Source organism: Halichoerus grypus, chromosome 5 (assembly GCF_964656455.1).
Source record: "Halichoerus grypus chromosome 5, mHalGry1.hap1.1, whole genome shotgun sequence".
NCBI classification, from domain to species: Eukaryota; Metazoa; Chordata; class Mammalia; order Carnivora; family Phocidae; genus Halichoerus; species Halichoerus grypus.
Window position 1 is genome coordinate 132781358 of NC_135716.1, and position 27470 is coordinate 132808827.

The 27470-nt window shown below is 43.5% G+C and overlaps 1 protein-coding gene across 3 annotated transcripts in view; it reads left to right on the forward strand.

Annotated features, from left to right (window-relative positions):
- WLS (Wnt ligand secretion mediator) overlaps positions 1-27470 on the forward strand; it is a 98847-nt gene that overhangs the window by 47446 nt on the left and 23931 nt on the right. For all 3 annotated transcript variants that reach the window (XM_078072937.1, XM_036123031.2, XM_036123030.2), the window contains 3 exons: positions 17577-17701; positions 23048-23209; positions 24240-24376. In XM_078072937.1, coding sequence (XP_077929063.1) covers positions 17577-17701; positions 23048-23209; positions 24240-24376 — 424 coding nt within the window. The remainder of the gene's footprint in view (positions 1-17576; positions 17702-23047; positions 23210-24239; positions 24377-27470) is intronic.

Here is a 27470-nt window from a genome sequence, read left to right on the forward strand (position 1 = left end):
TTTTTCTTTAAGATTTTTTTATTTACTTGAGGGGGCAGTGGGGGAGAGGCAGAGGGAGGAGAGAGAGTCCTAAGTAGACTCATTGCCCAGCGTGGAGCCCCATATGGAGCTCGTCGCTGGTCTTGATCTCAAGACCCTGAGATCACCACCCAAGCCCCAGAGTCCAAGGCTTAACCAACTGCACCACCTGCCCCTGATTGGATAGTTTTTATTACAGGCTGGTGTCATGAGTATTTTGGAAGTTATCTTTTCAATTTCTTTGTCTACCTTAATTGGAGTCAATATGAGCAGAAATGACCTCACATTTTCCCTCTGCCCTCTCCCCTCGCCTCCCCAAAAAAGATAAACTGAAAAAGCTCAAAATACACCAGAAAGATCCAGGAGACTTAAATATGGTAAGGTTTGCAGAGGTGGGTAAAAGGTAGGTTGTCAATATTTGAGATGGGTTTATATGGCCAGTCTGCTTTCTTGGAGTCATATGCTCCCTTCAAACCCAGGCGAGAACCTAGAATTTTCTAATATAAATCAGTCTTACTTACTGACTTGGGTTAGAAAGAAACTAAAATCACAGGAGAAGACTGTATTTTGTTGATTAACCCAGGATAGTGGAGATTAGGGACATCATGTTTGTTTGCTTTCGTTTATGGATTATCTTTCCCTTTGAGGGACTCTTCAGGCACAACTCTGGAATTAACCATTGTGAACAAGTTTATATTGGCAGGAAAATGGGAACCTTTGGCTTCACTTTATTTGGGTGTGATTATTGGTAAGCTCAGTGCTTGGACAACATCACTATAAAACTCTCTGGATCTCCATTATCTGGCACAAAGGTTTTGTGTTATGTTATGTATATCCAAATAAAGAAATGCAGCCTAGAAAGAGTTGGGCTCCTCTAAAACCTTCCTACAATTTTTTAAACTAATGTTTATCGTTTGGTATATCCAGTCCCCCCTACTTCCTTCCAGTCATCCATTGGCTTATGGGTCAATTTAACAATGGAAAGGAGATCATAACAGGTCATTCTCTAGTCATAACAAACCACTCATCTATGGTTTAAATAATTTGCAGTAACTGTTATTAAACATCAACTGTGTGATTGCAGACTTTGAGCCCTGGAAGGAACTTTAGAGTGCTGCTAGTCTAGTAATCTTCAACGAGGAGAGGCCTATGGGTGGATTTTCCAATTTCAAGGGCCAAGCAATCCCCCTGGTATTCTATATAAAATTTCAGTCGTATTTATTGTATGTATTTTTGGAGGAAGAGGGTTTGTGGCTTTTGTCGAGTTTTCAAATTGGCTACTTGATCCCAAAATGTTAAAGGGGCTAATGCTTTAATTTCCTGGATGAAGAAACCTTATACCCTGAGATACTGGCCCCCTATAGCACGGCTGGCCCTAGACAAAGCAGGATCTCCTCGTTGTACATTAACCACGTAGGTAGGGGGGTGGTACGTGGCAACAAGAACACTACTGTATGAAGGCCAGTGAGCCTTCTACCAACCAGCACCCAAACCTTTTTGGACAGAAGTGTCACTGGTCTTTCTAAAATGGTGTATTTTCTATTTTTCTCTTTTAAATCTCCCAATCTGTAGTTCAGGGAATGTAGTGCAGTCTAGAATCTGTTTATAGTGCCACAGCTGCAGATCACCCACGTGTCTGATTTCCTGCTCTGAGTTTAGAATATAAACGAGGAGATTCTCTTTGCATCCATAACAAGTATATCCTGGTTACTAAAATAAATCCTGGTGACATCAATGAAGAATATGAATAGCAGAGTAGCTAGCAGCGGCAGATTCCTTGATGGCACCCCCACTATATATAAGGTGGTTTTAGTTTTTTTTTCTTTTTTTTACCTCCTCTTCTAACTTGGGGTATTCCTGTCAGTGATTAAATGCCAGTCAGTCATCACATAGCTAATGTGAGGTTATTTTACTGAGAATCCTATCTTTATTTTGGTTAACGTAAGAAAATGTGAAGAAAAACTGTTTTCTGGATTATGCTTTTCAAAGCAAAAATAAGTTAGATGGGAGAAGGAAAACCCTCTGTTAAAGCCAAATTCGACTTGCAAAACTGCCAGGGACTCTTCGTTTGGGGGAAAAAAAAAATTTCCCTTAATATCTACCTATTGTATGCACACTGATGCTATAAATGGTTCCAGTTCCTCTTTTGCTTTGGTAAGTTAGTGCTAATTTGGTTGGAGAGGTAGTAGTAATTCTTTAAAGCAAGAGGATGTTCTAATTTTTAAATTGTTCTGGTCTTGGTTATTTCCTAAAATAATTGTCCAGTGAACGTATCTTTCCTGCCTTACCTGTTACTCATATTATGGCCGTAAGGAAAGCCCAGGCCTAACCTAACAAGCAAGATTATATCTTCTTTAAAAGTAAGGATTGAAAATATTTGAATTCAGCATCTTAAAAAAAAAGGTGCTGTCACATAGTTGGAGTTGTCTCTTCAAGTATGGAGCAGCCTGTCACTGGTAGTTATCGAGCAAAAGCTGGTTGGGGTGGAGAGAATTGTAATGATGACCACAGTGATAGCTTATGTTGGGTGGCCTTTTCTTTACAAAGTACTCTTGTACCAGAGATGCTGACCATTGTCTTTGTTGCCAGCCATTTGCTTTGGCTTCATGCCATATTCCCGTGGAACTTGCCTATTTGCCCTCCCTCAGACTGTGAGCTTCCATCGTGCCTGCTGAGTGGGCCACTGGTCACAAGCTCAGGTCTCCAGCCACAGCTGATTGGATTAGGATGGGCCCTTCACCCAAGGAGAGCAATCAGATTCTCGCTTGTGCAAAATTGGGATTCAAATCATCTCTGATTAAGACTTTGCTTTTATTTCATCTGATCATCTCAACAGGTCCCTCTGGCAGAGAGAGGAAATGGATGACGAGAGAGGTTAAATGACTTGTCCAGAGTCTCACAGCTGAGAAATAGAGGGGTTGTAGGCAAAAGTGATCTCGGGGTGGGGCCAAGGCACTGTACTCCTGAGTCCATCTGTAGTGCTATGGAGCTATTCTGAGTAGGACATTAGACCAGATGACCCCTGAGGTCCTATCTTTTGCTGAGAGTCCATGACTCACTTCAGATTCTTTGGCTTTGTAAAAACCTTATGAGTATCCATCCCTTCAGCTTTGTAAATAGGTGACTTCACAGACCCTCAAGTATGAACCATTTTAGAAGATGCCCCATTGTTAGTGGGTGAGCTTAGTGTTGACATGAGTGAGTTTTCTAGTATTTTCTTTTGTTATGTGTTTACCTTGTGTTCATTTCTAGTCCTTGGGTAGGCAGACAGGGTTGGTGTACTGGAAGTGTATTTTTAGTCTGACATTAAAAAATGTATCATAGACACCAACACAGGAAGCAGTTTTTAGGTGAGTCAGTGTATAAATAACCTCAAAGAGTTTTCGTAAAGGGAAGGTGGATCTTTTAATTCAACAGTCCAGCTTCTGAGGTCCTCTTCCCAACTTCCTTTATTCATTCAGTGGTCATTTATTGGGCTTCTACTATGTGCTGGCATTTTTCGTACTTTAAGTCCTTATCCTTTATACTACAATTTCAAAAAACCTCATGGCCCTTCTTTGTTTACTTCTCTCTATCCTGCAAGACAGAATTTTGAGAGCAGGGACTGTATCTTGTTCATCTTTTTATCTCCATACTTAGCATAGCCCCAGGCTGTATAAATACTCAAGATGTACTCATAATAATTAATTAGGAGCTCACAGTCTAGTCCAGAGAGAAAGAAACAAAAAATTACACCAATGTGTTCAGAGAGAAAGAAATAAAAAATTACCCCGATGTGTTCAGTGTTAAGTGCCCAGAGTATTCCATGAACAAAGAAGGGGAAATGATTACTGAAAAGGTAATTTTTTTAATTGAGTCTTGAAGGGTGGAATCTTCCAGAAGATGTTGAAATTTGTGACTATCTAATATATGATGGCAAAGGAACAGTCCAAGCTGTATTTTGTTCAGGGAAACCAAAGTGTTTGGGCTAAATTTCGTGACCCCTTTGGTTAAGTTAATGAACTTCCTGTACTTCATTTTCTTCATGTATAAAATAGAGGTAATTGTAGTGCCATCCTTATAGGATTGTTTTAAGGATGAAACTAGAATAATACTTGCGGCTTTTTCACAGTAAGTGCTTGGTATGTGGTAAATGCTCAGTAAAGGTGAGTTATTATTATTCTTGGACTTGAGCAGAGAGGAGGAGTGTGAGTTCTGGAGAGAACATAGAAGACCAGAAAGAAGCACAGCAAGGCTGAGTGTGCAAAACAAGGACCTGGGTGGTTGCTGGCCATAGGCCTTTCATTACTTCAGGACAGTGTTTCTTAACTTTGGATCAGAGAACTTGACCTTGGGAGAAAAATGTGCATAGGATCCCATTCACACATTTTGTATTCGTAGTTCTTCAACTGAATCCCCAGAGGTTATCTATGGGATTCAGAGGTTTATGAATCTCAAGGTAAGAGCTCCAACTTCATGATCTAGATAGACCCCATGAGCTTCAAGTTACATATTGTTCAGCACTTAAGCAATTGGTGAACACCCTAAAATAGAAGATGTGGAAAATTTTCAGCATCCTTGGGAGAATATGCCCACAGGGCATGGTTTAATGACATTTGACTATAAACATGTTAGCATGTAAATTAAAATGTTTTGGGATAGGATAATAATTTAAGATGAGTGTAGAAGTATCTGGGACACAACCTTTTGAAGCTCTGCAGACTGAAATTATGGAAGTGAAGTGACTTCTCCAGTGTCACCTGGTTTGCAGGTGAGAAAGTCAGGACTAAGATCCTTATTTTCCCACTGTGAAATGCTGTGAAAGAACACGTGGTATGTGAAGGACAGTGAGCCCATTTGTTAGGCTGCAGAAGAATTCCGTATTGGAGAGAGAAGATAAGCTCCTGAAAGACTAAGGGGGCTGTTGGTGAGTTACAGTGAGGGCCAGGCAAAGAAATTTGGAGTTGGATCCTTAAGAAAAGAAATTGAAAAATCGCGTTTCTAGTGCTGAAATAAAATGTGGAATTCAGGATTCGAGACTCATAGCTTGTCCTTTGTATTATACAGCAGCTGGAAACTGCATTTCTTTTTTTTTTTTTTTTTTTCCCATTTGGACTTCTCGCATGGTGGTATTCCCGACGGGAGGGCATCTGTGAACTTTTTAATGGGAGAAGTCGTAAAGCTGGGTTAGGGCTGTTCGTGCAAGGCTGCCTTCCGAGGCAGGTAAAATCTGACTCCCCTTTTGCTTTTCAGCTACAGACACAGCCATCGCTGCCGCCACCAGCTGAGTGACTCGGAATCTAGGGGTTGCCAGTAATTGTGGGTTTAAGTCACAGAGGAAAAAGATAAGAGAAGAGCAAGGCTGGTTTTTCCACAATTAAATGTTGCCTCTCGGGCTTCTCTGACGGCAGGAATCCAAGAGGTCAGGAACCACCAGCCATATTATTTTTCTCCCTGGCTGCCTGCCTTCATTTGTATCCCCTCCTCATTCATGGGAATGAAGAAAAGGTGGGTTGGAAATAAAAAGCTTGTTCTAGCCTACTTTTTCCTTTACGAAACTTGTCAGAAACAAAGCTTTCCCGTGAAACAGATGGAATCCCTTCTGGTAGTTGGCTTTTCCTGCTGGCAGCACAAAGATATTTTGAGGGGGGGGTTGGGGGGGGCAGAGGAACCATTATTGAAATGTACTATTGTCCTTTTCCAGTTAGGACAGTGTTTTTCTCAAGTACTGCTCTGTACTCTGGTGTTTTTGTATTTGGTGTGGTTTAACTCGTATATTAGTCAGACTGAAGTTTTTATCCCTTGTCACTAAAGACATTACAAGTGCCCTGAGGGCAGGGATTGTTTTATTGTTCTTTGTTTTTGCCGCAATGCCTCAAGAGCAGAAGGTAGTTTGGTAGTCGGTGGTGTGTTAGGATTTCTACATTCGTGGAATGTTGGAACCAGAAGGACCTTAGTGGATCCAACTTCAGTCATTAATGAAAGAATACATAAATGACTTACTCAAATTGTACAGCTAATGAGTGGCTTTACCTAGAACAAGAAACCGGTCTCCTCACTCCATGAATGTGTGACATAATGGCAAACAGCTGTGGAGCTGCGGAGCTGCGGAGTCAGGCACCCCTGGGTTCATATTTTGCCTTTCTCCGGCACTAGCAGTAGGAGCGTGGGCCTCAGTTTCCTCATGTTGAGACGGCAGCTGATCATCCGTATCAGGCTGGCATGGATGTATCTGAAAATGTCTACACATCTGAAAATGTAGGCACTCACAAATAGGAGCTTTTAGAAATCATCCTTTTATTTCTTTTAAAAATACAATATCTTCTGTATAAGAAAACTCAACAGTTCTAGGATCTCTTCAATATCAGAAAAGATAGCCCGATTGCCTTTGGTGCGAATTCAGGAGAAAGAGCAGGTGATCCAGCTCTTAGGTGCAGCCTAGAATGGACTAGAAATGAAAATTGGTCCCACCCCCAGGAAATAAGAGTCACCCCGCAGTGCAAAGGCGTTGGGTGGTTTGTTCAGCAGTTAGTAAAGGAGTGCCTCCCGTGCTGGGCACAGAGCCTAGAGATCGGGGTAGTGAGGGGATAAGTCAGCAGGCTCTGCTTACCTCAGAGGTGACAGGAACATAAATGAGTGTACGTGATGTGATGAGAGAAGGGGAGGCCGGGGGTTGAGGGCCGAGCTACCTGGACTTCGTGTTCAGGGGCAAGTTTGTGGAGGCGGAGGGGGTGCCAACAACACCTAAAAGGAAAGAGAAGTTATTTCAAAGGAGAGGCTGAGGGAGATGGCAGGAGAGAATAGCAGGAAAAGCAGCCTGTTAGTACGGGTGCCTTTTATTGAGGGAGGGGCAGTGGGGGTCTTCTGGGGCTCAGCCAAGGGTGGTTTTTGATTTTGCTTCTCTCTCTCTTGGACACATTGCCTCCCCCCCCCCACCTTTATGCTTTTACAAGTCTGTCCATCTCCTGGAAAGCTGGGTGGCAGCCCAATGTGGTCCCATGGCTGTCTGGGACTGGAGTCCAGGGAAGGCCCTTGCCAATTGATCAAGGGTAGGACCTGAGCTGCAAAGAGAGCCCCAAATCCTGAATTCCCCACAGAAGCCTCGCGAAACAAATCCTCTGTGTGGAGAACACTGGCCTGACTCCAGCAATAACCCAGCTGTTGAAACAGCTTAGTCGCCAGGGCAATGGAGGCAGTGTGGTGCGGGAATGCTGGGGTGCAGTGCTCTGACAGAGAGCCAGCCCTGGGAGCCAGCGCCGCAGAGACCCTGCTTCCCGCCCACAAGCATGCCCTTGTTTCTTTGAAGCCCAACCATAATCCCCTCCCGGGGGAGGCCAGCATGAGGACAGAAACAAAAACACTTTAGGACCCCGGAGAAGAAAAGAAATGGCCACTCCTTTTAGACACCTGATTTCTCCCTCTTAAGGATCCTGGTTTATTTGCTGGGTAACTTTTTCTTTTTCCCTGTCCCGGGCTAGGCAGTGTGATTTAGATGTGGTGGGGTGGGGGGGGGGGGGGCGGGCAGGGGAGATGCGCTCATTTATCTTATCTAGAAAATATAGTGACTTTCTTAGCTTGTGGGTGTCTGGGTGATGCATGAAGAAGTTAAGAGGGCAAGTCACGGCCCTTCCGCCTGATCTTGCTTGGATTCCTTTAGCAGCTTCATCTGCCAGCGCTCTTGTCTGAAGGACTCTGGGCAGATCTGGGCAAAATACTTAGCTGATTTCATCAGGATTTGGGGAGGACTAATAAACTGCCACAGCATGACCCCATTCCTCTTCCAGTTCTTTGAAGAACTGACCTTTGTGTTTTCTCTTTATCCTGGACTACTTCTGCACTGTTTGTTTTGGAAGTTGTTAAGTTAAATTAGCCATCCCTTTCCTTTCCTGGTTACTGTATGAGAATGCAGCTGTCAGTCTGTGAACTCTGCCATCATCTATTTTTAGATTCAGTGTGAATGAAGCTCTCTTCTCTAATTGCTTTCAGAGAGAAGGGGGAGGGAGAGGGAGAGAGAGGAGGCAGGTAGATTTTTGTAACCATCAAATCCGCTAATCTAAATGCTCTGTGCATTGATGGAGTCCTGGGGAGAAAGCAAAGAAGCCCACTGTGTGTTTTCCTCCCTTGGCTGTCAAGTTTGTTTTCTCTCCACATTTCTGTTGCTTATGGTCAAATGGGAAAGAGCTGTTGCCATATTTGCTTCCCTGTGTTTTAACACTTGCCAGTTTGGATGGTTCTGATTTCTCCAGCTTTGTTAGGCAAAGATTAGTTCATTGTTGAGTCTCAAATTACTTGGAATACAGGGAGGGTCCTTCTGGTGATAGTTTCTAGGAGAGTAAGTAATCCTAAGCATGCTGAGAACTGTGGAAGTGCAGTGGGCCTCAGTGATCTCTAGATCTCTCTACCCTACTTCCCCTACCAAATTCCAGTCTGCCTTTCACACAACTGCCAGGTCTCTGTGCTTAAACATCTCTCTAAACAAAATGCTAACAGTGTTCAGAGCAAGCTTGTTCCCTTTGTCATCACACCCTCTGCTCTCCAGCCTTGCCTGTTCTCCACGCCTTCTTCCCATTTTCAGCCATATTGAATTAGTTGATTTCTCCATTTCCCTGACTACAGGACACTGTTTATGCTTCTGTGACTTTGTATACATGCAGCTCCCTCTGCCTGCAGTTCTTTCTCTTCATTACCTAATGAACTCTTATTCAAACTGTGAGTCATAGTTAAATATCACCTCTTATGGATGAGGTGATCCAAAAGATCATGTATTCTGTGCTAAATTCTTTGACCCCCTAGCCGGCACTCTTGGCATTTTTGTGCTGACTGTATACTTTATATGTACTCGAATGTAGTACCAACCACATGTGATTATACTTATTTGTGTTTATGCCTGCCTTCCCTACTTTACATGAACAATTAAGGGCAAACTTTGCCTTGTATGTCTTTGTTATCCCCCACTATTGATGGAAACGAGGAGGTGCTTAAAAATATTTGGTGGATGAAAGAAGGATTTGGACTGGATGGGCCATAAGCATCAGACGTTTCAGAGGTATATTGATTCTGTCTTGGCAACACCAGCTGTTCTGGGTTCCTAGTTCCTCATAGGCTTCCCTTCCAACATGGCAAAGGAGGCTTGAGTAGATTACCAAAGATGTGACATGCTATACTTCAATGAATGCTATACAATTTTTCTTCTCTTGCAAGTGGTCTCATCCATTCTCTTATCCCTACAGACTTGGAACAGGCACGATATATACCTCAAAGGCCAACCTTTTTATTGCTTTGCTTAATCCTTAAACTGAGAATTCTGATTTCTAGCCCCTGAGGTTACATCTTGTTTCCTCCTTTGCCCTGACGAGCCCTCTCAAGCAGAATATTAGTGCAACCCCATATTATAATTTAGATAGAGAGGGGGAAAGGGGACAGGACCTCCCTCAGGATCACTTCCCTTAAAAGTTCCCCTTCCATCCAATCCTGGGGAACAGGCGCATTGTTCCCTGATGGGACCATTGGGCCAAATTTGAGGAACGTCTTCTTTCTGAGGGATGCGTGTGTGTGTATGTGTGCACGTGTGTGGGGGTAGGGGAAGGACAGCAGGCATTGGGGAAAGAATGAATGCCACCCGAACAGAGCAAACTATGGACCACACATGTGGGATATAGAAGTGATGGAGTAACAGAAGAAATTTGGGGTCATAGAAGTATTTGGAGAAAGAAGGATGATGTTAATTTGGCAGATACTTCATGAATATCCATCATGTAAAGACATGGGTGATAATAGTTGTGAGCGAGACAGAGGCAGTTCCTGGCTTTCGGGAACCTCTCAATCTAAGTGGGAGGTGGGTAGGGAGAGAAATTGTGAGGTAGTTGCACCATCGTAAGATAAGTGTTACAGAGCTGGATGTGCAGGGTAGTGTGGAAGTAAGAGAAGGGGCACTTCATCAAGTTCTAGTGAATGAGGGAAGTTGGGAGTGAATCTGTGGAATTCTAGAAGATGAACAGGAGTCTGGTATGAGTGGAGCTGCAGAGTACTGTCTACAGCCCAGAGGAAAAGGAAACTTCTGGTAATTCATCCTCTCAAAGGGGACACCTTTTTAAAATTTGGGGTGCTAGCAGGCACCTTGAGGGCAACCAGGGTAGGTAACCTTGAGTAGCAGCCTTAAAATAGCAGTCAGCATTTGCTGAGTGTTTACTGTATGCCAGGGCTGTGCTGAGCAGTTCCCACTTGATCTCATTTGATCCTCGCAACCATAGGGGATGGGCATTAGCCTCATCCTCATCTATAGATTGAAAAGTTCAGTGACTTGCCCATCACTGCGCAGGCACCGAGTGGCTAAGGTGAGCTACGATTCCAGGCTGTGTCTCTCTCCAGCCTGAGCTCTCACCCATATTCCAAGGCTGGAGGTGGAGTGGTGAGCTACACTCAAGGTTACCTGCCGCCCAGGTGCCAGGAATGGGGCGGAACTCCTAAGATACGAACCTAGGATGCCAACCAGGGGCCAGATATTAGCCTTTTTTGCCATTTAAGGAGTTTCAACTTTTAAACCTTTTAAGGTGGACCCTGTAAAGGCATTGAAAGTATTTTAGAAATCATTTCCCTGGCTACAATGTGAAGAACAGACAGGAATGGGGCATTTGATTGAGTTATTTAAGGCCTGAGATGATGGTGGCCTTGAGCAAGAGGAGCGACAGTGAGGGGAGAGAGGGCAATACATCTGCAAGACTTGATGAGCAGAGAGTTTACCAACTTTGGTGGTTTGGCTTTCTGAACCATGGAAGTAGAGACATCCCATGGGGAGTGAGTGTGCAGATTTGAAACCCAGGAGAAAAATCTGAACTTGAGAAGGGGACTGGTATCCCAGCGGCAGATGAGACCTCTCAGGGCAAGCGTAGAGAGTGAGAAGAGGAGGGAGCTACTCTACGACCTCGTGAACACCAACGGATGTAGTTTTTCTATAGCCTGTGGTACTTCAGATCCATTTGTTTACAAAACAGTTGATATCCCCAGCTACTTTTCCAAATATACAGCCTTTAAAAGTAGTACAATAGGGTACCATAAGGATAAGCGGATGTTTTCCAAGAAGATGTCACTTTGCAAAGGGCCCAGTGTGAGGAACGTTTTCCCCATTGCATATCTCAGACTGCTTACTTCAACTAGGAGATGGTGCTCCGCAATATAGCAAGGGATCATTTTGACGATCTTAGAAAAATGTCTTCTTACACGTGGAAAATATTTCTCCCAAACGCAAACGCTTGACGTGATGGAGACAAATGAAAGCAATAATGTGAACTAAACTGTTAGGCTGGTTTGTGAAATAATTGTACTCATTCATTTTTATAACTGTGCACACCCAGGCCTGTAGGGCATCTTAAGAAAACAGCCAGGGCCAAATTTATAATTAGCTGAGTCCATTTTTGCCAGGCCTAACCATGGATGTAGGACAGGGTTGGTTTTGTTATTTCCTTAATTGAAAGCGTCAAGAAAATACAAGCCAGGTCAGAGAGGTTTTGATTGGGGTAGGAACGCTGGCATAAATAACCCCAGATTATATGTCTGCTGGAGGCTGGGAGGAGGCTCATCTGTGCGGCCTCCTTCTGAGGTTACCCAAACAATCCTTGGTGACTAGCAGCTCCCCGATGGAATGTGGGAATGCCTGTGAGCGTTTTGAAATTTCTTTAGTTTTTTCCCAGGGCAAGGGCCTAGGAAAACCAAGGTTTCTCACGGAACCTAAAAGCTTCAGACAACCATAAAATAATTCTTTATTTCCTCTTCATGCAGCTTGCCCTCCCTTTTCTCCCGTTTGTTTCCAGTTTATTGGTCAACCCAACCATCCTGAACCAGGATGGAAGGGAAACTAGTATGTTTAAGTGCTTGTGTACCAAATGGTCTTGTCAACAGCCTTGGGAAGAAGGTCCCACTATTTCCATCTTGCATACATGGAAACTGAGACTTATTCAAGGTCACTCATCCAGCAAGTCGTAAAGATAGAATTGCAAAACAGATCTCTTTGGCTTGCAAACTCTGTACTATCTTGGCTGGCAAATGCCAGTTTCAAAAAGTCTTAAGTGAGAAGCATCCTGATCGCTTCCTCAGTGAAGCCTCATCTTCCATTGCTTCACCCCACCGGCGTCCATTCTTAACATTAAGCAGCTGCCCTCGATTTCTTGGGGCGCTCAGATTCTTCCTTTTTGTCTCCCCAACCATTTCTGGCTTATGCTCTCCTCTCTGGCTTTCTACTTGTCTTTGGAAACTGATTTGATTGGCAAATGCTTTTCTTATGCAGGGCAGGGCAGTTCAACTGAGAAGGTTCCGTGATTCCAAAGGATATGATTGGTCGGTGCTTCCCAATACGGAAAGGCACAGATCTTTCCACCTGTAATGATACTCTAGAGCAGTCTGAGTCTGCACCTAGAGAACCCTGGAGTGCAGATTTCCTCATGTCAGAGCACCACCTCTGTAACAGGATGGAAATAGTAAGTGTGAAGAACCACAGTATCTTTCCACACCTCCTTTCCCAGGATTCTAAATGCATTTTCCACCCAACCAAAATGTGTCTCCAAAGCCATTTGAGAAATGTGAAGCTTGGACAGCCCACAGGATAGCAAAGCTGCTGGTTTGGGATACGTGTAGAAAACTGTTTGTTCCAAATCTATAAATGCCCTATATTGATACCTTACCGCTTTACCCTATGGAACTGGTAAAACAAGGACACTTGGCCTTCCTGCCATTCTCCCAGGGAGTGCAAATTGGATTTTTCACTTTCATTATCTCTGGGGGTGGTGGTGGGGGGGAGGGCAATATTGCCCACGCAGTATCCCGGGAGTCATGAAACCAGTGTTTTATTACATGCAACATAGTCATTAAAGCTGAACTTTATTTCCGAGTCCATTGGCAGCAGAAGGGAAAATGATTCAGGTGGCTGACTTCACAGCTTTGCTGGGTTCCTCTGGCCAGTGCTTTCCTGTTTCTGAGTTTTGTGTTCCAGGTCTGGATAGGGATTCATAGTGGGAAGTTCCATGTTCTTGAAACCTGGTATTTATTTGGAATTAAAGGTAGGCATAAGACTTTCACTTCCCTAATAAAATGATAAAAAACAGTAGCTAGTCCTTCATGCTTTCTGCAGTGTTCTAAGCAGTTTTTCATGTGGTAACTAACTTAATGGTCCCAGAATCCTAGGAGGCAAGTCTTATTGCAACAGGGTAAGGAGCCTGAGCATCCATCCCAGCGAGGGGGTTGGGGGAGGGGGCGGTGATATCACAAAGTCCAGTGAGGGAAGGCAAGAGAGGGTCACTTGAACCTGCCATTCTCCCTGTGGTTTCTGTTTTTTAAGTACACCATGAAAGACAGCAAAAAGGCATAGGACTACAGTTCATGAAGCTCTAGAAGCTTGATTCTGATGTTTCTAGAGGCGGGGCTTTCCGAGTCTTGACTTCTCTACCTCAGGAAGGATGACACCTGCCCCAGACTGCACAGGAAGTAAGGGATGTGTGTGGATTAGGCAGAACATGGGATACAGTTCATGAACAATAATAGAAAGCTTTAGGAAGAACTTTACTTGATGGTGAAATGGAAAGAAAAGAATGGTGATGCGGAGGCTGTATGAAGTGTCTCCTCCACAGTATGACTCAGGTCACCTGATACTTTATTAGATGAACTGCACAGAGAGTTTGTTTCATTTTGTTTTAGCCTATTTTTGTTTTTAGTGAATTAATTACTGACATTTAGAAATTGAGAGAGGTTTAAAACAATTCGCATTTCTGTCTTCTCTTGACAAGAGCAGAAGGTCTGGTGAGACTGCCCAGTCCTGCCTTATGGTGGCTGCGGTGTGACGTCGTGCCACGTCACACTTTCCAGTTTTCTGAAATGGCACTGTGTAGATTTCAGCAGCTCTTCACCTCAAAGTTTAGGAGAGAACTCCAGACACACTACAAGCCACGCGCATGGCCTGGGAGGAGCGCCACATATTTCTCTCCTGCAGGAAGCTGCGAAGGGTGTTGGGTTAGAGTTGAGTGGCCCGTTGCACACGGTGCTTGATTCAGTGTGGGGCCTGAGCCTGAGATCGACAGTTGCATGCTCTACCTTCTGAGCCAGCCAGGCGCCCCCTGTTAAGTTTCTTTTGAAAGTCTGCTGTTTTCTACCAACAAAGGTAGTAGAGGGAAGTGGGGTTCTGGGGTGATGCAGACCCAGGTTTAAGTCCCAGCCCTGCCATTTACTAACCTCTTCCCCACTGGATGGGTGTGAGGCCTGAAGCAGAGGGTGTCTGCACAGAGCATACATATTCATTTTTTGTGATTAGTTTGATGGACTGTTTTCATCACAAGGTAGCCAGTCTTCTTTGAGCAATGTAAAAAAGATGATTGTCTTTTAAGGCAATTTCAAAATAGTTGTCTCCCTCCTGTTACCAACAACAATATGACCTCAGGCGAATTACTTAATATCTGAGGACCTCAGCTCACTCACTAATCAAAAGGAAATACCTGTGCCCACTTCATAGAGTTTGTTGGGAACATTAAGTGAGGTAATTTAAATGAAAGCACGGAAGTCATAGGGGCTAAATACAGAGTAATCATACATGAAAGCAGTGTTTAAAATTCATTTGCTTTTAATGGCATATTTTAAAACAGTTTTTCCTTTAGGGATTCCCAACAGATGGGAATAACTCTTAAAGCTGGGAGCAGGCCAGGAGGTGAGTCTGCCTGGCCTTCCCTCTCTCTGAGGCACCTGTTCTGAATGAGGCTCATCCCTAATGTTTGTGGGGCCCAGGGCAAGAGTGCCTACGAAAGCATAGCTGTCATATGTCTAAATACTTAAAAGTGATAAATCGGGCCAGCAAAAATGTTAAGCCAAATTAGTTCTATTATCTGAGTGTAACAAATTTACCTTCATAATGAAGTGGAAAGCCATGTTTGAATTTAGGATTCTTGGACTCTTTGGAATTCTGAACCAAAATGGAACTGACCAAGGAGTGTGGGCCCCTGAACACCTTTGCTCTCTCCCCCTGGCTCCATCCCCTACAAAAAGGAGCTTTGAGTGCTATGTTGTGGACACCCCAACCTCTGTGCTCAATATCTGGCTGTATCCTACTAACAATAGCCTTTGACCACTTATGAGCCCAGGAGTGCTTAAGTGGTTGTGTAGTCGACATTGGGAGGCCAGATCTGGGAAAGACTCTCAGCCCTTCAACGCCATGGAAAATAGGTCTGAGTTCTTGGAGCATATTCTAAAAGTAGGGGTAAGGGTTAGACTCTGGTTGGGCATGTCCCTTTCACTTGAGGGTTTCTCTTCCTGTGAGGAAGGTAGCTGGAAGAGGGCCAGACAGCAGAGCCCTTTAAAATGTGGACCCCAGATTCAGGGCCTTCCTGCCGATGTCCAAGGCCAGTGGTGCTCTGAACTCTGGGGCTCCAAGGACTGATAACTTCTTTTATAGCTTTTCAGATTTGTACTCTTGAGGCCTGTGGTTCTGGAAGTGTTCTTTCAACATAGCTGAAAGTCCCAATTTCTAATGCCAGTGTTAGAAATGAAAAGGATGTAGCTTGGTGCCTAATATTAGAGCTTCGGCTGGTTCATTCTGTTGACCACTGAGGCTGTCAAGTGAGGAGCATCTCTGGACAGCTTGGGCCCCAACCAAGAGGACATACAAACTCGGAGCCTTTCTTCTGTGGAGCTGAGTGTCCCACAGTTTCTTATGTGTAGACTCGTATTTTCCTTGTTTTCAGCCCTGAGTCTCTGCACTGCCTGGTGTCTTCAAGTCCAGAGTCTCCCCTCAAAGTCTGCAGAGGTGGGAAAAGACAGAAGAGCTAGAGGTCCAATGACTTTTGTGTACAGACTTCAACCCAGTTACCCTGTTATGAGCCCCCTACCTCACTGGTGTTTTCTGCATTCTGCAACATGGGTGTTTTCAGATTTTGATGCCTTGGATGTCTGTTGGACATAATGGTTCACTTTTCCAGAATATCTGTTCTGTAGCAATTTAGGCTGTGCCCCTTTCTGTGGCTGTCAGGAAGCCCTACCTCATCTATTTTTCATTTTTAAAAAAATTGTTGCATTCTCTGGTCTGCTCATGTCATTACCATTTTTTCCCCTTGTGATTTAATGTCCTTGGTTTTCCTTTACTGTTGTTTCTGTGGTATTTCAGGAGGGAGAGGAGGAAAAGAGGAATGGCCAATTCACTGTGTGTGAGGATTTAAATATTACCAATAAATAGCGGGGCACCAATGTTCACTGAGGGTTTCGTCTAAATCCAAGTGGCCTCAGGTCCCTCCTTTCTTGCATTCTTTCTTTCTCTTTCTGGATTTCAGACAACTTGGGGTTCACATTGTCAAACTGGCTTCAAGTCACACTGGGCCAGTGGATAGAAAGCCCTACTTTTCCAGACAGCAGTTATTAACTGTTCCCCATGTGACCTGTTATGTGCTCAGGTTCCAGAGCTTAGAATTGAGCCCCATCTCCTAACCCCAGTGAGAGCTGGTTCTCCAGTCATTTTGGAAATGTGATCTGTGCTTTTTTTTTGCCCCATTAAGACTCTTCTGTTCTTGAACTTGCTCGGCACAGTATAAAACAGACAAAATGGATAGATGTGATTTTCATTAATCTAATCTTCTTAATGAGTTCTGTGGTGAGTTAAACCCACTTATGGTCCTTACTGATATGGAAGTACGTGTGAATATTCATTTGCACAATTACATGCTCATTATTAGATCCTTATCTGTGTATGCCTTTTTTTTTTTTTTTAAAGATTTTATTTATTTATTTGACAGAGAGAGACACAGCGAGAGAGGGAACACAAGCAGGGGGAGTAGGAGAGGGAGAAGCAGGCTTCCCGCAGAGCAGGGAGCCCGGTGTAGGGCTCAATCCCAGGACCCTGGGATCATGACCTGCACCGAAGGCAGATGCTTAATGACTGAGTCACCCAGGCGCCCCTGCGTATAAGTCTTTAACTTTGGAAAAACCCTTCATCTTTTACATTAACTTTCCCCAGAATTTGCAGATGGGTCTTGAGTTTTTGAGAAGTAACAGATCCCATATTTGAGAGCTTCTTGGGGAGTAATTTTAAGAAGGATGCCTTGAGACTAGAGTATGTTCAGAAGACAGGTACTTAAATCATGTCTCTGAGGAGTGGTTGGAAAATTGTTATCAGAGAGGAAAGAAGACACAGGCAGATGAAGTATGGGTTTCAAGTACGTAAGGCACTTTTGTGGAAAAAGGATCTCACATTCCATGGGACTCTTAAGGGCAGACCTAGGACCAGTGTTGCAAGTCTCAGGAAGGTAAGTGCTGACCATGAGTCACAGTCTGACCATCTGAGCTGCTTCAGAGACAGTGAGACCCCTGTCTCTGGAGGAGTTTAAGTGGAAGCTCTTTGACTCCTTGCAGAGTGGTAATGGAAGGGACTGAACATCTAACTTTGACATTCACCCTATGACTTTTAAGTTCTCAGATTTGGAGACCTGGATTTGGAGTTTGTTAGGAACTAATATGTTTCTTTTGTTGGTTTCCATGGCAGAGCCTATGAGAATTTTTGAGCTGTTATCAAAATACATTCCCAGATGCCATTTTGGAATTGTGCATCTTTTCTCTTGCAGGAGAAAATGCAGAAGTTTCCATGGATGTTTCCCTGGCTTACCGTGATGATATGTTTGCTGAATGGACTGAAATGGCCCATGAGCGAGTGCCCCGGAAACTCAAATGTACCTTTACATCCCCCAAGGTAGGATGCCTTGATGTCTAAGTTGATAGGGTTTTTATTTGGGTTCCGGGTACATGAGATTTACTTTACAGTTCATAGATACATTCCTTATTCTCAGTATGCATGACCCACAAGGGTTAGTCATCATCCTTTGTCTTAATAGAGAAAAGGGCAATGCAGAGATTTTATGTCCCTGCACAGGAAGGAAGAACGTCTGTTTGAAGTGATGTAGATGTTTCTCAGAAATACCTCCATAAAAATAAACTCTTCGTTCTCTGCTTAAGCGCTGAGAGTGTCTGAACAACGTTGCTAAGTTATTTTGAGGTGTGAGAATCTGTTCATATTGGATCAATGCTTGTATCTGCTTCTCTGTTTCTTAGGCATCTCTTTGTTGCCAGAGTTAATGTGCAGGTACAAAGACTAAAAATCCCAGTGAACACCACACACAAAAAGAGGCCCTGAGGGAGGAAATCTAATTTCATTTGAGACCTGGGTCTTCCAACCCATTTTTAAGGCTCTCCCTTCTCTGGTTCTTCCAGAAGGACACATTCAGTTGCCCATGGGAGGGAGGTTACTCTCCTGCATTGAAAATAGGGAGATGTTTTCTTTTTGGCAATTTTATGATTCCTCATAAATGAAAATGCAAAGATGGACTCAGTGGCCCTCAGAGGATAGTAAGATTCGATGATATAAGGACCAGGTCACAATTAGCCAGGGGCCCTTTTCAGGCAAGTGTTGTCCTCGCACACACGCCTTCCCGAGATGCTGACTCCCCTACCTTACTTAGCCCCCAGTTGTGAAAGTTTCTGTGAAGATGAAATGGAGCCATAGTTACTGTTACTCATGCTTACCCACATTCCTCAAGGGTGTTGACATGGAGCACCCTCAGAGAGGTGATCTCTGATGTCCCTTCAGGTACAGAAATGGTCTCATTTTTTGTGTGTGAAGTACACTGAAGCACATTCTTGATTATGCCATTTGTCACTTGGTATTTTCAGGTCAGTTCCTTTTAAAGGATTTGGACAGCTTTGTAGTACCTGCTGCATTGATCAGTTTAGTTCCTCTTCTAGCATTGGCCTTCCCTGGCCTCACTTTTCCCTCTCACTGCAAAGTTGGGGTTCCTGTGGAATGGTAGGAGTGGCACGTTGAAGCTACTGAGTACCGTGCCCCAGCTGTCCATCCTACCCCCAAGAGGAGTAAGATGGGGAGGGGCAGGTTCACAGTGTTAACATTAGGTAAAAGTGTGGATTTGGAGCAACACACACTTGGCTCCGGTTCTAGGCTGTATCACTTACTTATTATATGACCTTTGGCAAATGTAGTTAATCTGTCCCAGCTTCATTTGCGTATCTGCAAAATGGAATAATAATACCTGCCTTGGGATTCTTTATAAGGATTAGATGAGATGATGAACATCAGCAGGGTGACTTTATTATTCAATACCCACTCCAGGATATGTTTGAGAATGAAAGGGGATGTTAACCAGGTGGGCCACCAGGACTCTTGTGGGCAAGCCATACACCCTATACATAGGACCTGCTGGGGCACCTGGTGTTTATTAACTCTCCCTTGCCCAGGTTTCCTAGGGGAAAGTGTGGTCTGAGGACCAACAGCACTGGTATCACCTGGGAGCTTGTAGGAACTGCAAATCCCCAGGTCACACCCAAAACCTTCTGAATCAAAATCTCAAGGCATAGGACCAAGGAATCTGTGTTTTAATAGGATTTCAACTCCTTCATTCAATAAAATTTAAAGATTTATTTATTTATTTTAGAGAGAGAGAGTGTGTGCAAGCATGTGCACTCGAGCTGGGGGAGGGGCAGAGGGAGAGAGAATCTCAAGCTGACTCCCTACTGAGCATGGAGCCGGATGCAGGCTCCATCTCACAACCCTGAGATCATGACCTGAGCTGAAATCAAGAGTCAGACATTCAACTGACTGAGCCACCCAGGTGCCCCAAGTTCGATAAAATTTAAAAGTCATTGCCTTAGATCCTCCGCTGGCTGCCAATTATAGCACCCCCCCCCAAAAAAGTCATCTGGAATTGTTTGGGGTAGGCGCTTGGGGGTAATCTGCAGGGGAAAATGAATGGTAGAGAGAAACTGGAGGTAACAGAAGAGGAATATCTGATGTTTTCAGATCTTTGCATGCAATGCAGGAAATTAATTAAAACCTTTCTTTTCTTTTCTTTTTTTTTTTTAAAGATTTTCTTTCTTTATTGACAGAGAGACACAGCGAGAGAGGGAACACAATCAGGGGGAGTGGGAGAGGGAGAAGCAGGCTTCCTGCCGAGCAGGGAGCCCGATGTGGGGCTCGATCCCAGGAACCTGGGACCATGACCTGAGCCGAAGGCAGATGCTTAATGACTGAGCCACCCAGACGCCCCTAATTAAAACCTTTCTAACTGTCACTGCAAGTTGAATGCATCTTTGAGAAGTGAGACTGGTTGGATATCTAAGTTAAAGGATATAAAGCCTTGGGATATGGAATTTCATCCTCGGAAAAGGGAAAAGTCATTTCTCACCTTCCTTATGCACTTGGAGGGTGTTGAGAAGCAGAGTGAAGGGGAGGTCATTAAGAAGTCTGCAACTGCTTCTTAATGATGGCTGCTTAATTATCTTTAGGATGTGTTGATCCCTTTCAAGAAAGATATTAAACCTTGAAAAGTGTGAAGGAAATGAATCATCAAATCTCTGCTTTTTGATTGCAGTGAAATTTAGTCTTGAGTCTGAAGATTAAATGAGAAATTGCTTTAAAGCTTTTTAGTCCCTGGTGGATTGTGAAGTCGGGGGCGGGGGGAGTCAAGTTGCCACCTGCTGTAATTTGTCCTAATTAGCCAGTCTCATGCTGGAGTTGGGGGAGGGCTGAGGGGGATGGGGGAAAGGAAGGGGGGGCGAGTGTCTTTCTTCCTAAATGCCCTAAATACTGGCAGAACCTCCATGCATAAGGAAGAGTCCCCAACAGGATACAGTGAATTTGTCTCTAAGACAGGTAGACCAGGCCATGATCCCAGAATCTGATGTGTCTAATTTGTTCAACTTTGTAAATTTGTCTCATGGAGTGGTAGTGTTACCCTCTCTGTTAGGACAGGGAAGTAGAGGACACCCAGAGAACCATGATGGGGAATTAGAAGGAACCGCAGAGATCTTGTTTTGCTTAGGAGTCAAGTGAGGCTGAATGAGGTGGATGATGTTTCCCCCAGCAGGGGGCCAGGTCTGGGCTAGATTCTAAGTCTCCTGGCATGGAGTCCGGTGCCTTCCTTACTACAGCACCGTGCCTGCAATTAGGCATGTCTGAGGCAACATCACTCTTTTCTCCCTGCTGTACTCGAGGGTCCTCTTCTCCATCAGAGTTGGAGGCTGGATGTGGAAGACCCATGTCGCCAACCCAGTACTCCTACTACTTTGGGACCTTGGGTGAGAAACACAATCAAGTCAGTGGCATTAGACTAAGTAAGTTTTATTCCCTTCCCTCTCAAAATCTCAATTTGTAGAAATAAAACAAGACCCTCAATGGAAACGTATCAGAAAATCTTTTTCATGCTGTTACCACAGAGGGTACTCAGCTCCCTCAATGCAGCTTAATCTGAAGCCAAATTAGAGACTCTACTGTATTGTCAGTAGTTCGAGCCCCAGTACTCATCCTGATTTTTAAGTGTAAAAGAAAGGAGCAGAGGAGAAAGAATCTATAGAGGAAGACTCATCCAGTCCGCAGCTGAAGTTTGGGAAAGAAGTAGGAAGCTTTCTACACAAGAATTTTTAAAATCTCTTAAGCCAAGTGTAGTCAACTAATAGTTCTGGAAGAGCCCCTCAAACCTTAGAAGATGAAAAACTATCATGATTGATTAGTAATGTTTGCTGTGAGTGAGGAAGGGAAGAATGGAAGCGTAAAATCCAGATACTAGCCTGCTCTACCTCTACTTTTGTCTTTGTCTCTATACAAAATTCTGTGTATTGCACTCTTAAGTTCTGACTGTCCAATAAAGAACTCCCCAAGATCACAAAAGGGTCAGAGACTCTTCATACACAAGTGCAGACTCCTTGTTATCTTCCTTCTGATTTCTCCACTGGACTTTTTACTCTGAAGATATAAAAAAATTGATGTTGGCCCTGAGAATATAGGTTTAGGAAGAGCAAATTAGGTCTTCCCTTACTTGATCAAGAGGTGTACACCCAGCAAATAGTGAAGCTGACATATAAACCCTACATTGATGGCAGACACTCATCTCTTTTATAGGGAAAAGTCCCTGGCTGCTAAAGCTCATGCCTGTTCGTGCCCATATTTACTTCCCTACCCTGACCTCTTGGCAGGAACACATAGCCAGGAGTCCTGGTGAGGCAGAGCAGAATTTAGTTTTTAAAAGCAACCTGTACCCCTACTCTTTAATCTCCCACAACTATGCTCAGGGCAGTAGCTCTTCAATCCTTGGCAGGAAGTCTAAGAGGTGTTCTAGAAATTGGGCTAAGTTTGGTTTAACTAAAATTTCTGCTCCCTTCTGCCATCTTACCTCTTGGGCAGTTAGGCAGAAAATCCCAAATGGGCATCTCTAATAAACTAATCTCACATTACCTTTTATCCCTTCTATCTTCCCCAAATTCTAAGTGCTCCTTGATTTCTTTTTCTATTAAATCAGTAAAAAGAAGATATTTTCACATTTTTGTAGCTTCCTTCAGGCCAAAACCGTGAAAATAACTAGCCATCATCTAAGAGTGTGATGAACATCAGCAAGGGCTTCCTCCTGAACATTTCAGAAGTTGACCGGTCCATACAGCCTTGGAGGTCTCCAGTGATGTGCTGCAAATAAAAAGCCCTTGTAGTCCTGGGAGACCAGCTTAGTCTCATGTGAGGTTTAATGAGGACTGAAGAACTGAGGAAGTGTTAAGGGATATATGAGATTTCTTTTTTTTTTATCTAAAATTTTTTTTTATCTTTTTTTTTTTAATCTAAAATTTCTGGTTCCTGGGGCATCTGGGTGGCTCAGCCGGTTGAGTGTCCGCCTTCGGCTCAGGTCATGGTCCCAGGGTCCTGGGATCAAGCCCCGCATCAGGCTCCCCGCTCAGCGGGGAACCTGCTTCTCCCTCTCCCTCTGCTGCTCCCCCTGCTTGTGCTCTCTCTCTATGTCAAATAAATAAATCTTAAAAAAATAAAATTTCTGGTTCTACCTCACATGTGGCTGGGCTTTTTGGGGGGGGGCGGTGAGGAGCAGCCAATGGACGCCATGCCTCCAGTGCACCCTGTTATCTGTAGCCGTAAGGTATCCCTTTAAGCGTTAGCTTTTTAGCACGTGATATGAGGCAAGGGTGAGACAATTCAGACATAGTCTATTGGAAATAGTGATTCTGCCTCAAACCTCTGCTCTTCTTCCAGACCCCAGAGTATGAGGGCCGTTACTATGAATGTGATGTCCTTCCTTTCATGGAAATCGGGTCTGTAGCTCATAAGTACTACCTTCTGAACATCCGGCTGCCTGTGAATGAGAAGAAGAAAATCAACGTTGGGATTGGGGAAATAAAGGATATTCAGTTGGTGGTAAGTGAATCTAATGGATCCAGGCAGCATGGGACAGTAGAACACGGGCTCAGAACACTGGTCTGTGGGCATGTGTGTTGTCAGGGAACTCCGGCTCACTCTGGATGTCTCTGTGTGTCCGTTACTTCACCTGAGAAATAGAAATAACATGCCCATGATGGCTGACAGCTTCAATGGAAAGTAATACAATTATTATGCCCATTTAAGATTTTATTATAATGGTCATGATTGCATAATAACACCAAGATAAAAGTAATTTTTTTTTTTTTTACATGTCTCACCTTGCAAGCACAAATGTTAAAAGGGAGTAGTGGTGTTTTAGGTTCTTTCCATTTGATTTGTTTAACAGGCGAAAAATAGAACATGGAGCAAAAGGTTGGTTTTGTTTTTTTTTTTAATCTTTAAAAAGTCACATATGAAGTACATATTTATTGTAGAAAATTAGGAAGCACAAGTAAACATATAGAACATAAAAATGACCTGCAATATTTAGAGAAATAATCATTGTTGAGGTTTTGATATATCCTTATATCCTATAATCCTTATAGATTTTCTTCTATATAGATAGATACATATATCCTTTACAAAAAAAGATCCTACTCAACTGCCTTCTTCCTTTTTTTCATTTAATAGTATATTGTGAATATAATATAAATATACTTTGCAGTGCTGCTTAGCATTCCACTATATAGATTTACCTTAACACATTTTACCAGTCCCAACATCTTTAGCATCTTAAAATGTCTCAATTTTTCAATAAAAAACCTTAGAGAAAAAACTTTGATTATGTTCTTAATGATTCCTGTTTATAGATTGGGTCCATTTTTTTTGCCTTTTATTTAGATTTCTACAGTGCCTGAGGAGGGGCTAGGGAGAACATGAAGAGAGTATATGCTATGAGTGTTAAAGCTCTTGATCTTGAAAGTTCAGCAGAAATGATCTGCTTTCACCTCTCCCCATAATGCATTTGCTGATAGAAAATAACACTAAGATATATTCACCTTCAAAATTATGATTGGTCTCTATCTAGGGAATCCATCAAAATGGAGGCTTCACCAAGGTGTGGTTTGCCATGAAGACCTTCCTTACACCCAGCATCTTCATCATTATGGTGTGGTATTGGAGGAGGATCACTATGATGTCCCGACCCCCAGTGCTTCTAGAAAAGTAAGAGCTGATTTCAGAGCACTCTTAAGGAACACTGGCATCCCAGATCTGCCTGCCATGGTGCTGGTTTTGCTGGGGTCTATTTCAAGTGGTCAGTGTGTTACTTGGGCTGGTGATTGGACCATGAATCATCCTGGATTCTTTTTTCTCCTTCAGCTTTCACATGCAAATTATTATTAAATCCTAGGGATTAAACCTCTCTCACATTTCTGGCTCTCTATTCTGTCTTTGCTCTTCATTCCCATGGTCTGGGTCGAATACTTCTTTCTGTTTTAGTGAACAAATTGCCTTGCTCCTAAGCCCAACCCTCTCACCTCCAGAAGGACAATACTCTCGTAGATACATCCCCTTTCTGTCCCACATTACTGACTTTTCCTTTCTGCTGGATTATTCTCATTAATATACAAACACACTATACCATTTCTCATTCTTGGACAAAACTCTTACTTTTCCTACTTCCCCCTGAAACCACCCCACCATTTTTCTTTTTTTTTTTTTTTTAAAGATTTTATTTATTTGACAGAGAGAGACACAGCGAGAGAGGGAATACAAGCAGGGGGAATGGGAGAGGGAGAAGCAGGCTTCCCGCAGAGCAGGGAGCCTGATGCGGGGCTCGATCCCAGAACTCCGGGATCATGACCTGAGCCGAAGGCAGACGCTTAACGACTGAGCCACCCAGGCGCCCCACCCCACCATTTTTCTACTCCTCTTTACAACAAACCTCTTCAAAAACCTTACCTATATATCTTCTCCACCTGTTCTTTCTTGAGCCCATTCCGCCCCTCATTAAAACTGCTTTTGGAGCGCCTGGGTGGCTCAGTCATTAAGCATCTGCCTTCAGCTCAGGTCATGATCCCAGGACCCTGGGATCGAGCTCTGCATCGGGCTCCCTACTCAGCAGGAAGCCTGCTTCTCCCTCTCCCACTCCCCCTACTTGTGTTCCCACTCTTGCTCTCTGCCAAGTAAGTAAATAAAATCTTCTAAAAAAAAAAAAACAAAAAAAAACCTGCTCTTGACAGGATCACCAATGACCTTCACACCCCAAATCCAATGGTCACTTCTCAGTTCTCACTTTTCTAGACTCATCACCAACATTCGACATAAATGGTCACTTCCTTGTTCTTCACAGAGCTTCTTCCACTCTCCTCCTTTGCTGACCATCACTCTGTTTCCAGTGCTGTTTCTAACCATCTTTCCAACCTCTTAAACTTTGGAGCCAGTGCTTATCTGTGTACTTCTTCTCTTCATTAGCTATGCTTATTCCTGAAGTGATGTCATCTAGTCTCATGGTCTTAAAAATCATCAGGCTTTGATGACTCTTAATTCATATCCTCAACCTCAGCCCCTCCCAGCCCTAAATCCAAGAATTCCAGCTGTTTGTTTAACATCTTCACTTGCACAGAAATGTAATGCATACAAAGGACAACATTGTATTTCCTCCCTCTTCAAACTTGCTCCTCTCCCAGGCATCCCCATCGTAGGAAACGGCAACTCTATCCTTTCAGCTGCTCAGGTTAGAGAAGTAGGAGTCATCCTTTACTTCTCTCTTTTTTTCACACCCCTCATCCAACCCACCAGGAAATCTCACCATATCCATTCCTACCCCCTAATCCAACTCCCCATCATTTCTCATTTCTTACCTGGATTATTGCAAATAGCCTCTCCACTGTTCTTCTTGCTTCCACTCTTTTCCTTCCTACGGTCTATTCTCAGAGCAGCCAGTGTTCCCCTTCAAGTGTAAATCAGATCTTGTCACTCCTCTGCTCAAAGCTCTCTATTGGCTTTTCATTTCCTTTGCCCTGGCCTATAAAAAGCCTTTGATGACCTGGACCCTTGCCACTTCTGATTTCATCTCCTTGCCCTCTACCACCTTGATGATGCTCAGACATGCCTGGTAGGCTCCCACCTCAGGGCCTTTGCACTTGCTGTTCTCTTCATCTGAAATGCTCTTCCCTAGATATCTCTGTGGCTCAATTCCTCATTTCCTTCAGGCCCAGGCATAATGTCTCTTATCTTAGAGGCTTTTTCCTACCCACCTTATATAAAGTAATACCCCTTCTCTCTCCATTCTTTTACCTTGTTTTATTTTTCTTTATATATTCTCTATTTATTTGTTATCTTTCTTCACAGACCCCTCCTCTCACCCCTTCTAAATGCAAGCATCATTAGAGCAGGATCCTTGCCTACTTTGTTTACTACTGTATCCCAGCATCTAGAATAGTGACTGGCACATAGTAGGAGCTCAATAAATATGAATTTGTTGAATGAATGAATGATGTCACTCCATTGTTTAAACTTCTTATTGGAGCCTCAGTCTTTTCAAGATAAGTTCTCTAATGGGGTAGGCGAGTTTCTTCATGAGCTCAGCCTTTTTTACTTCTCTGGTGTCATGTCCTGTCATTTCCTCATGTCCTGTCATTTCCTCCATGTGCGGATCCCCAAATGATTCAGGCTGTTCCAGGCTTCTGTGCCTCCATTCAGGCTTTTCCCTCTGCTAGCAATGCCCTTCCACCTCCCCAATTGTGACTCACAACTCCTCTCCATTTCTGTCTCTGTCAAGGTTAGAAGTCCCTGGGGCAGCCTGTGCACACTTCTGTCATATCTCTTGTCACACTTTATTTGGCTCAGCCACTAAATCTACCTCCATGAGTAGAAGAGTACCACCTCGCTTGGTCATCTATGGCCCTAACAAAATGCCTGGCGTGTGATCCGTGCTTAATTAACACTTGTATTTCATAGGTATGATTGAAAGTATGAATAAATCAGTGACAAAATGAATGATATTTGATAGAGCAGTGGCAATTAATTGGGCAGTAGGGAAAAAGCAAAATGAAAACTAAACAAGCAGCTAAAAGAAGTTGTATTTCTTGTTGTTTGGAATAATTTCTTACTGAAACAAACATGCTTATCCAATTCATAGTTGCCGAGGAGGATATCATCATCACAATAATAATCATGAGTGTTCTTAATGATCAAGTTAATGATTACCTGAATAGGTAAAAGAGGATAGTTATGTTCAGTGAGGTCTGTTTAAGAAGGCAAAGGAAGGGAAAAACATTGTAGGAAGCTCTTAATCTGATGTGGTACCAAAATA